General features: G+C 35.7%; 1 protein-coding gene across 1 annotated transcript; it reads left to right on the forward strand.

The window, feature by feature from the left end:
* Nucleotides 1–5,756: 5,756 nt before the first annotated feature.
* LOC132060710 (plasmodesmata-located protein 7-like) lies at nucleotides 5,757–6,802 on the forward strand. The gene has a single exon (XM_059453668.1). The coding sequence runs from the start codon at nucleotides 5,912–5,914 to the stop codon at nucleotides 6,707–6,709; it is 798 nt and encodes a 265-aa protein (XP_059309651.1). The 5' UTR covers nucleotides 5,757–5,911; the 3' UTR covers nucleotides 6,710–6,802.
* The last annotated feature ends 5,432 nt before the right edge of the window (nucleotides 6,803–12,234 follow it).

The raw sequence follows: 12,234 nt of genomic DNA on the forward strand, positions 1-12,234 counted from the left end.
TGAAAATCATACTCAAAATATAACCTTCAGAAAACACAATTTGAACAAAATGCGAACTTTTGATCTACATTGTCTAGTAGTAGGTAGGTATGCTCGGGTTTAATATCCCAAATGTACTAAATCAGCTCGGTTAAAAGGAGTAAGCAAAACTTGCTTGGATTATTGAACATTTTGTAAGCATCCTATCTTTTTTGCTAGGATAGTAAACATTTTGTAAGTATCCTATCTTTTTTGCTCGGGTAGTAAACATTTTGTAAGCATTCAAAGGGTGGGAAAGCCTGCATTTTCCCTATGGTTACTTTGGAAAAAAAATATCCCGTAATCCCCTTTAATTTGTCCGTGGCTTCAGCTCTTCACTTTGTGTTTTTTCATGTTATGGTTTTAACATTTTTTATAACTATATTGTCAAGTTTAGTGGTCATTGTGAGTTTGTTTCAAGTGATATCAATTGATACCTTTAAAGTTTGATTCAACACTAATTGGAGGGTTCTGTATATTGTGGAGACCAATAAGCAGGTTGGTTTTCATCCACCTCTGGATACACAAAACAATAACTTTTAATTTCTTTTATAGCTTTCTATTGCTCTGGTAGTGTGGTAGTCGCTTTACAATAGTAGAAATTCACCCTTCTGAAGATAGCTTCTGTGTGTCAAAGTTAGAAATGTGCTTATAATAATCCAGTCGACTAAATATAGAAAGCACCCATTGCTCCAAAAAGTGTGATTCCACCGTCATTGAATCTTGCTTTTAATGTTTGTGCTTCCAATTTCTTAAAGACCCTTTCTTTGTGTTCTTCTATTGTTGCAATCATGTGTGTGGATGTTTGCCTTAGTTTCTGTGGAACTAATCTCCTTGTTTAGTCTGAGAGTAGTGTGCTTACTGCTAATGACCAAATTAGTGTTCTCAAGCGCTGGTAATCAACTGATACATAAAGACATTATTGTCGCCATGATTAATATTAGTGGTTACCGTTCAAGACCACAAATTTAATGTAAGAGCGAAAAATATTGCTTTACATAGGTTACTTTATCTCCCACTTGTTTTAACGTGTGGTAGTTTAACTTTCTTAGGTAACCTCCTTAGGCTTATCTCCTCTAGGGGTGGGCATGGTACTGTATTTGAAATTTCGATACGGTAATTTCGGTATTCGGTTTCTAAAAATACTATACCATTGCCATATCAAACTAATTCGGTATGGTTCAATATTTTGAAGTTCAGTTTTCGTATTTTACGGTACAGTAAATCGGTATCATAGTTTATCCGACTTCGACTTACATATATTCATATCATGGAGAATTATGACTTCCGCTACTTAAGAAACGTCTCAATTATTATGTACTAAACATCTTACACATGAAAAAAATATTCAAAAGAAAGTACAAGCAATGCCCTTCGTAAATTAATTACACAAAAAAAAAACATTTAAATCAAGATAGAGTAGTCAGAGTTTCAATGTTTAAACAATTAGTTTTTTAATAATAATAGTTTATATATTTGTTAGTATTATAATACTAAGATATATGAATTATAGATGTAATTATATGTCACACCCCTACCAGGAGTATGACGGGCTCCGACCCGTAAGTCGGGAACTACCTGACTTATCCGTTACTTTGAACATTATAAACCATAACTCAAAAAAGAACACGCACGCGAGAAAAGGCCCAACATAGGAATATCCGATCATTCAGCATATGTGTTCATAAACGGACCGACAAGGTCGCCACATTATAACGTATATCATAAAGCCGACAAGGCTAACAGTAAAGTATCAAAAGCTCAAAATAAGGCCGACAAGGCCATCAATATATTATACCATAATATGACCCGGTGGAACTATAAAATATCTAACTGTATACACACGTCTACGAGCCTCTACATAGATTTCAAATGATTATAAGGACAATACCAAATAGGCGGACTCCGAAGTAAGTGGAGTGCTCCGAGAATCCGCCGATAGAACACCTACGGGTCGATCGAGTCTCGCCTACTGCGGGCATGAGCGCGACCTCCACAAGAAGGGACATCGGTACGAATAATGTCGAGTATGTAAGGCATGAATAACAACATAATATAGATATGAAAGGGAACATGGAATAAGGAGATAACACAGTACATACGGATGCCTCATAAGGCAGTGTCATGCATGCTTAGCCTTTAAAAAAAAATATTTTTATACATAAATATAGTACCATGCCCGGCCATTAAGGCTCGGTGTCATATATATAGTATCATGGCCGGCCATTAAGGCTCAGTGTCATATATATAGTATCATGCCCGGCCATTAAGGCTCGGTGTTATCATCATTAGCCCGCGTCCGGGCCTCCCGCGTCCGGGGCAATATCATAATATGCCCATTGCAGTGGTGTGCACATCTACGTGCCATGCCCGGCCGACTATAGCGCGGTGCGGTGTGAGAAAATACATACATATATATAAAGCATGCATGAGAGCCCAATCAAAAGCCACAACTATATCGGAGTGACGTAAGGTCGGTAGCCTCCGATTATATTATGGATCAATCATCATCATTTATCCCACCTTGAAGGAACAATTATTATAAGGTGAGATCAACAACAATGAATAAAATCGAGAAAGTCATGAAATAAGCTCAATAATCTCATAATAGCATTAAAATCATAAGCTTTGGAATTTCTAGAATTAAGATCATCATCATCATCATTTTCATCATAGAAAACGTCTCATCTTAAGTATCATATGAAGCTTTCAAGAATCATGAACTTCTAACTTTTGAAAGTAAGAAGGTTATGGAAACATATATGAGATCATAACATAGGAATCATGCCTTTTGAACAAAATCATAAGATGAAATCAACATCAATAAATATAATCAAAAATCTTGAAACCAGCTCAGTAATCTCATAATGACATTAAAATCATAACTTTGGAATCTCCAGAAATGGGATCATTATAATCGTCATCATGGTCCTTATAGAAAACATTCGTCTTTAGCATCATAAGGATTTTGAAAATCATGAACTGCTAGTATTTCCAGAAATAAGGTATTATGGAAGTCGTGCATGCGTTCATAGGAAAAGAATTATGCCTTTAAAAGAAAGAGGAATAGCCTTAACATACCTGGAAGATAATTTTTCGACCTCCAACTTACTTCCTGTCTTGCAATTCACTTAAGATCATTCGTAGCCTCGTAATCTACATATACGACCATTCATACTATTGTTAGGCTCATCATCATACGCTCGTCTTAAACCCTTAATTTAAATCCATTTAGAATCTGCCGAAATTCGGGCAGCATCTCCCCTGTTTATATGCCTAGCCCGAAATCACAATTCAATAACCAACAACAATACCAACATCAACAACAATAATATCAACACCAAGATGCTCCATAAACATCCCATACGATGTTTATTCAATTTCTCCATCAACAGTTCATTATACGACCATTTCATAACTCTATCTCCGTAAATAAACTGAAATTAATATTAATAAGAAGAGATTCATACCTTATTCTTGCTAGAGCAGCAATATCTTCAATATTCACTTTGAATCCAGTCAATTCCAATGCAAGACAAAACTAAAATCGCGACTACACATTACCTGGACCTTGATTAATATTCCGTCACTCGAAATTACTCAAAATCCTCACTTTTATGAGGTAAATATGCTCTCTTTTGCTTGCTGATTTTTCTGGAATATTTGGGAGGTTTTTATGACCAAAAAATGGGGTTTTGCCCCTTATATAGGGTGCCAAAGTCGGCATCACTGTAGCAACACTGTAGCAGCGCGCCCTGCTCTGCCCGCCTAAATTGTAACGTCCATAATTCTCTATTCCGACGTCGTATTGATGAGCTGTTTGTTGCGTTGGAAACTAGACTCGACGAACTTCATTTTAGGCTTTTAAAACTCCTCATAAACGTGGGGATATACACCTCCAAATTGACCCAAAATTTTGTCCTTAATTCTGCCATCTTTTTTCAAATTTTCGACAAACTTATTTTCTTTGATTTGCTTGGTCCCGAAATCTTCCGAAACTCTCCATACATGATATTTATCACTAATCATACTTGACAATGGTCATGTCCTTTGGTTCCAAGGTTTTCCTTCCCGGTTATGACTTACAAGATCATAATTCATCCTTTACTTAAACAATATACTTAATAATGCTTCGTTCCTCACACTCCAAAATTGTTTTACCTAGCCATAGTTCGACATACTTACATTCAAATTTAACCAGTGCTTCTCTGAGGTACGGGGTGTAACATTACATACTTCGGTATGGTATTCGGTATTTCGGTATTTTCTTTGTGAATACCGAATACCATACCAAACTTTTTAAAAATGCACCAAATATCATAATGCCGAAACTGCGGTATAAAAAAATTTAGTTTCGGTATGGTAATCGGTATCTACCATACCATGCCCACCCTTAATCTCTTCTAAATGGGTCGGTCACATGTGGGTGACCATCGACCCAAACTTAATATCCAACAAAATTATTAATTACTCCCTCCGTCCCCACTAGGGGTGTTCAAATGAGACCGAAAAATCGATCCGAATCGGTAAACTGAGTCAAACCGACTTAATAAACCGAAAACCAACTTGGTTTGACTTGATTTGGTTTTAAATTTTAAAAAACCGATAACATTTGGTTTGGTTTGGTCTGGTGTTAAATAAAAAAAACCCGAACCAAAACCGAACCAAACCGATAGATACATACATATATAAGATATTTTTTTTATATATATATAATGTGGCTCATTCCAAGTCCAATACAAATTCAAATAATTAGAAAGAAAAGTGTAGCCCATTTAAGTTTAAGGTAAAATAAAAAGAAATTTGCTAAAGGTAAAATAGAATTTTTGCCTTATTCAGTTTTACGGTTCCTTCATTTACATGCCGTTTGAATTATTACTGATAAGCTAGCATTTTATCCGTAACAAATTAAGGGGAAGAAAATGGCAATTGGAATTTAAAAATATTTAGTAGATGACTTTGTCTTTCTGTTTATCATTTTTCGTTTTAACTTCTGTGCTTTCTTCTCAATGATTCATAAACACGATGAGTCTAGATAACAAAAATTCCTGAGCGGCTGCGTAATATCAAAAGGCTATATGTAGGGAGGTAACTAGAATCATGAAACGCAGATGTTATGTTTCTGTAATTCCTATACTCAAGCCATTAAAATTAATGAATTAATTAAGAAGATTCTTAGATTTGAATGGATCACGGTCAAAGCCGTATTTAGTTACTATTTGATTCAAAGTTTCTTTTCTTAAAATTCGAAAAAATCGCAAAAACCGATAAAACCGACAAAATCGAAACCGATAGAATTTATACTACGATGGTTTGGTTTGGTTTGAATATTAGAAAAAACTCACTTAATTGGTTTGGTTTGGTTTTAACTAAAAACCAAGTCAAACCGGACCATGAACACCCCTAATCCCGACATTTTTTGCTTTTCGAGAGTCAAATGAGTTGTTTTTTTATCATAATTTTTTCATATGTCTTTTAAATATTTTAAATTATTAATTATGGCGACTTATAGTACTTTTTACGTAGTTTCCAAATATATAAATTTTATTTCAAAAAATTTAAAGATTCTATGTTTTAACACACGGTCAAAATTAAAAAGTTTAACTCTCGAAAAATGAAAAGTGCCAATCTTTTTGCGATGGAAGGAGTAGAATTTATTCAAAAACTAAAACAAATAAAGTTAATATATCAAAAGCATAATTCTAGCAATCATATATACAGCAATCATATATACATGCTTCTAGAATTCACTCACTCCCTCACGTAGACTCTCCGCCAAACAGAAAGCTTACGTATTCATACAAAGACAAATACTGCACACTGCTTCATTTTCTTTGGTAAAACTCCCTTTCTCTCACTCTTACATATAAGTAACAAGAAAAAGAAGAACAACATGAAGCTGTGTACTAAGGTGTTTCATCTTCATGTTATTATATCTATTCATACTGTAAGCATCTTCTATCTCATGTGCCCATCAATTGCTTCTATAACAACCTTCATTTATGGTGGTTGTTCACAACTGAAATATAACCCTGGAACAACAATATACGAGTCAAACGTCAACTCGGTCCTCACTTCCTTAGTGAATTCAGCCTCCAACGCCAACTTCAACAACTTCAAAATATCTCTACCTGGTTCAACTCAAAGTGACATCGTTTACGGCCTCTTCCAATGCCGTGGCGACTTGAGCAACTCTGACTGCCGGGACTGTGTGTCTAAGGCAGTGAGTCAAGTCGGTACTCTCTGCATCTACACGGTAGGTGGCGCGTTACAATTGGATGGATGTTTCGTCAAGTACGATAATATTTCATTTCTTGGTGCTGAAGACAAGGCTATAGTCATGCACAAATGTGGACCTTCTTCCAGTGGTGGCGATCCTGATACATTGACCCGGCGCGACGCCGTATTGACCTACTTATCAGCAGAGGGACTGTATTTTAGGGTGGGTGGATCCGGGAAAATACAGGGTGTAGCACAGTGTACACAAGATTTGAGTGTAGGTGAGTGTCAAGATTGCTTGTCGGAGGCGATCGGACATTTGAAAAGCGAGTGTGAGTCCTCACCTTGGGGTGACATGTTCTTGGCCAAGTGCTATGCACGTTACTCGGAGCGTGGATTCTCCTCCAGTAGTGGTAAGCGCCGCCACCATGGGTGGTGGTGGTCAATCATTTCTGGCTTTTTTGTTATATAGTTCATGGCTATTGAGTATTGACAAGAGGAGGTTGCTCAGATGGTATGCACTCCTCGCCTTCAGATCGAAGGTTGTGAGTTCGAGTCACCAAGGGAGCAAAAAAGGGAGAGCTCGTGGGGAAGGAAAAAAATAAAATATCATGGCTGTTAAAACTTGATCATGATATTCTTTCAGATATGTGGGCTTATTTGATGTTTTGTTGCAACCTGTTCCTTTCAGCACTTAATCCTAGTAACTTGTATGACTAAGGTCAAGTAACTTTGATGCTTGTTATGTAAAAAAGTTGAAAATATTGAGGAGTGGAATATGCACAAGTTTATTCATTACTTCCTCTGTCCCAAATCATAAAGGTTAGCATGGGCCTGGTCAATAGGAATACAGTCTTGATTAAATGTAGTCTATGCTGTATTTCGCATTATTCTCATGTAGGTTTCAACTTTTTCTTAAAAAGAAGAAAAAGTATGTGTTATGTATCCCTTCGACCATTCTTTTCAAAAGTGGCCAACAAACAATATTTAATAGGCATAATTAATCTATCCAAAACTCAATAAGCAAGAAGAATTATGATTCAAAATTGATAAATTAAAAATTCCGACTCCGCCTAATTATCATAAGATCACCTTTTGTTCTAATGGCTATGCGAGTAGGCTGCTTCCTTCTTCTTGATGATTACGACATACTAAATATTTAAGAAACATGGAAAACAAATATTTTGTTTTCACCACAAATGATTTGTTAATATATAAGGCTTAAGCGATAATAAGATAGATTTTGGGTGTAAATGATGTTGGCTAGTTGACGAGAGAGGTTGTTCAAATGGTAAAAACTCTCTACCTCCAACTCGAAATTTGTGGGTTCGAGTCATCAAGGGAGCAAAAGGGGGAGCTCCTAGCGGAGGGGTATAAAAAAATGTAAAAATAATTAAATATTGGCTAGTTACCTTAACAATATTTCAAACTAACGTAATTGTATATTAGGCGAGTAGAGTACTTTTAAGGCCCGGATACTTCGCAAGTTGGGCATTCGGGATCCTCATGCTCCAACTTGAGGAGGATATTAAATGTAAATATGGTAATTATGATAATTGTGATATTATAGAAATTGTAGGGTAAGGAAATATTGTAGTCCTATTAGGATAGAGTTAGCTTAGGCGGTTATGTACTTGCATATAAGGAAGTAATATTGTCAATATAAAGACAAAGAAAGTTCTTCCAAAATATTCTTATCTCTTCCATTGTTTTGTTTCTTTCCATTTTAGCAATAAGCTTTGTGGAAGGAAAGGTAGGGCTCTTCTTTAGATGTAATTTGGAAGAAAAAAAAAAGTGTAATGAGTCAATGATATCAGTAGTACTCCCTCCGTTTCAATTTATATGAACCCATTTGACTGTATTACACGACATTTAAGAAAGAGAGAAAACTTTTAGAACTTGTGGTTTAAAATAAGCCTTGAAAATTTGTGTGGCTGTAAATCATTCATAAAGTGAATTTATTTTCAAATTAGGAAAGAGGTTATTTATTTTGACACGAACTAAAAAGGAAATAGGTTCAAATAAATTGAAACAGATGGAGTATTTCTTTAATTTAATTTGAATTTTGCAGGTGGTAAATAAAATTTAAAAGATATTGTCTCTGTGGATCGAACTCATTGCTTTTAAACAGGGTAAATGACTTTGCTTTAGCTTTTGTGCTTGGCCCCAAATCTTTAGCCTTTTTCAAGTTTATTTTCATTATATCTTTTCCTTTAAACAAGACTGAAATGCTGAGATGACGTAGCTGCAAAGAAAGCAGTAGCCTAGAAAGAAGTGAAATTGCAGGCTGATCCTAAAGATTCCTCACCACTAAGTGCACTCACACTAAGCTAGTTCTTGTATAGATAACTTTTATGCCTTTCCGTAAAAAGTGCTGCCTTCTGTGCTAAGATAAATAAGTGAGGCTGGGGTGCCTTTTTACTATACTAGAGTTTAGTCAATAAACGTTTTTTTCACCGACATTCAATGAAAAATTTATGTAATAAAATATAATTTTTTAATCTCATTCCCATTAAACCAGTTCATTGAAAAAACGCATGGTGAAAATAAATTTCCATTAAAATGCTGGGAAACTTCCTAATTTTTTCATGTAAAAATACTATTATCTAAGTTTTTTTCCACGAACATTCAGTGAAAATAGACACTAAACATTTTTCAGTAAAAAACTCAGTGGGAAAATAGTGAACTTTTAGTAATATTATTTGTAAATTAGTGCATATTTGCTAAAGTTTAATAAGTTGTGTCTTTACTTCTATGCTGGAGTTTTGGGATTGTTTGGTGAAGTTTAATAAATTGCTTCTTTAAAAAAGAAGTGATGTCAGTATTACATTTCTTAATACTCCTCTATCCCAATTTGTGTTGCACAATTCAGATTTTGAGAGTTAAACAGTTTAATTTTAATTGTGAATTCGGACATGAAATCTTTAAGTATTTTGAAATAAAATTTAAATATTTGGGAACTACGTAAAAACTACTATAAGTCACAATAATTGATAATTCAAAATATTTAGAAAATGTATGAAAAAATTACGGTCAAAGAAAAATTTGTTTGAATCTCGAAATTCAATAAGTGTCAAATAAATTGGGACAGAGGAAGTAGTGAGTATGAATGACAGAAGTCGAAACACTTGTAATTTCGGAAAAGGCTCAAATATGCCGTCGAACTATCGAAAATGGTTCATTTATGTCATTCGTCAATAATTGGGCTCATTTATGCCATCGTTGTTACCAAAATGGCTCATCCAATGCCATTTTTCATTAACACCGATTTTACAATACCATATATGACACATGACCGCTAACTACAGGTCCATGTCTTTTAATTAAACCAACACAAATTAAATCATAAATTAAACTAAAACCCGACCCACCTAAATCCTTTTAACCCTAGCATTTAGAGGTTAAAGTGGTTAACAATTGGTTTTTGTCATTATAATTAGTTTAACCTTTAAAGTTAACATTCATATATTAAGTATGTTCTTAGTAAAGTTAACCACTTTAACCTCTAAATGCTAGGGTTAAAAGGATTTGGGTGGGTCGGGCTTTAGTTTAATTTAGGATTTAATTTGTGCTAGTTTAATTAAACGACGTGGACCTCTAGTTGGAGGCCACATGTCATATCTGGTATTTTAAAACCAACGTTAATGAAAAATGGTATGGATGAGACATTTTGGTAACAACGATGGCATAAATGAGCCAAACTATTGAGACGATGGCATAAATGAGTCATTTCCGATAGTTCGATGGCATATTTAATCCTTTTCGTTGTAATTTTCTTCGGTCAAATGTTTCATTGGCACGTTGCTCAAATTATTAATTGGTATTTTTTTTGGATGGAGTGATTTGAGCCTTTTTTTTTCCCCCTCTTTTTAGGCCCCTCAAATCTCCTTCATATTGCATAATTACCACCAGAAAAATAATAATTGCTCACGGGCGTTCCGTCGGAAATTAGATCATTGGCAGGGGGTTCTGTCACACCCCACCCTTGGTAAGGCGTGATTGGCACCCGGCACCTTACAGGAACCGAGCGAACCAACTTATAACTTACATCCTTCGTGTCTCAAATGGAAATAATAAGATCAAGAGGCTAAATATGAACATAATATCATGGATAAGTAAATGAACAATAGACATATGATGCCGACATTACTATTGTCACACTATGACTAAGCTGTGCACAGGAACTGTCTGCAAAGCCTCTATGAACATGACTGAAGCGTATAAGTTGGGACAGGGCCCCGACATACCTTCTTGTCACAAAAAAACATATGCAATTCAGACTCGGCAATGCTCCAGGAAGAAGTGGAGCTCACCAATCAAAATTGGTACCTGAAGGCAGCCTACGATGAAAGATCCTCGTCTCGTCTATCTACACCTGCGGGCATGAACGCAGCGTCCACAAGAAGGGACGTCAGTACGAGCAATGTACTAAGTATGTAAGGCATGAATAGTAGTATGATATCAGAATGAAGATGACATAAGATAAAGTAAGTAATTATACCTCGTACTCTTATTAAGATCTCTATCATGTAAACTAGTCGTCTACAGGAAAAACATTTCATACACATCCATACACAACATACATACATAGCATTCACATACACTTACTATACATACATCCGTCATATCCGTACCCGGCCTTTTCGGGACTCGTGTGTTATCGTACCGGCCATTAAGGCGCGGTTAATATATTCGGACTCGGTGTTATTCGTACTCGGCCCTTTCGGGAATCGGTTGTTTCTATATAGGCCGATGTTTCGGATATAGGCTCGGTGTCATCCGTACCCGGCCCTTTCGGGACTCGGTGTCATCCGTACCCGGCCCTTTCGAAACTCGGTGTCATCCGTACCCGGCCCTTTCGGGACTCGGTGTTATCCCCAACTGATCAGTGGGATGCAATGCATGCATACATACATACATATACATTAGAATACATAAATGAAATCAACATCATCACTAGCATTATCATTATCACTATATCATTCCTTGAAGGATCAACCATTGTAAGATGAAATAGATAATGTCATGAGGGTATCGAGATCATGAACTTAGATAGCATTAGAAATAGAATCGTCATCGCTATATCTCACCTCGAAAGAATAAGAATTATGAGGTGAGATCAATCACAAAGAATAGTCTCAAGATCATGAATAAGCTCAATAATATCGTAAGGATCATGAGATTCATAAGCTTCTAGAATTTATGGAGGCAAGGATATTATGGATACGGTACAAAGGTTTATAACGAAAGAATCATGCCTTTAGAAAGAAAGGGTTTAGCCTTAACATACCTTCTTGGTCGCCTTAACTTTAACTACTCAATGCTTGTCCTCCCAGGCTCGTAAATCTATATCCAAGAAAATTTCTACTATTATTAGACTCACCTTTATACGCTTGTCTTAGTCCTTCAAATAAATCTTTCTACAATCTACCGAAATTTAGGCAGCATCTCCCCTATATTCTTTACCTCCTCCAAATACCAAACCAACTCCCAAACAATACCAACAACATCAACAACCATATCAATACCAATATATTCCACAAAACATCCCACACGATGTTTCTCCAATATTCAAACCAACCATAACAAGATCCATAATACCGTAATCAAAGAATTATATTCAACTCTTTATGATTTTTCTCCTATGATTCTTTCCTTTCCAAGAATTGCTAAACCTTTATATCATCTTAATCATGTAAATAATAGCAAGAACATACCTTATAGTAGAAGAACTTCACTTTATTCACCTTAAACTTGAACCACACGCGTTGTTATACGATTCTATACTCGCAACTATACGTTGCCTGAACCGGAATTCGGGAATTATCGTTGATTTAGGCTTGAATTTGGGTTTGGAAGTTGGGGAAATTTCTAGAGGATTTTGGAACAATTTGGAAGAGGTTTTGGCTGAAAAAGAGGGGGCAAGCCCCTTTTATATTAGTTCAAATTCGGGTCGGGGTCACTGTAGCAAGTCGGTTACTGTAGCAGTACTGTAGC

This window comes from Lycium ferocissimum, chromosome 6, assembly GCF_029784015.1.
Source record: "Lycium ferocissimum isolate CSIRO_LF1 chromosome 6, AGI_CSIRO_Lferr_CH_V1, whole genome shotgun sequence".
NCBI lineage: Eukaryota > Viridiplantae > Streptophyta > Magnoliopsida > Solanales > Solanaceae > Lycium > Lycium ferocissimum.

Bases quoted from the DNA above. Each gene is read 5' to 3' on its own strand.
- LOC132060710 (XM_059453668.1), top strand. From the start codon at position 5,912: ATGAAGCTGTGTACTAAGGTGTTTCATCTTCATGTTATTATATCTATT.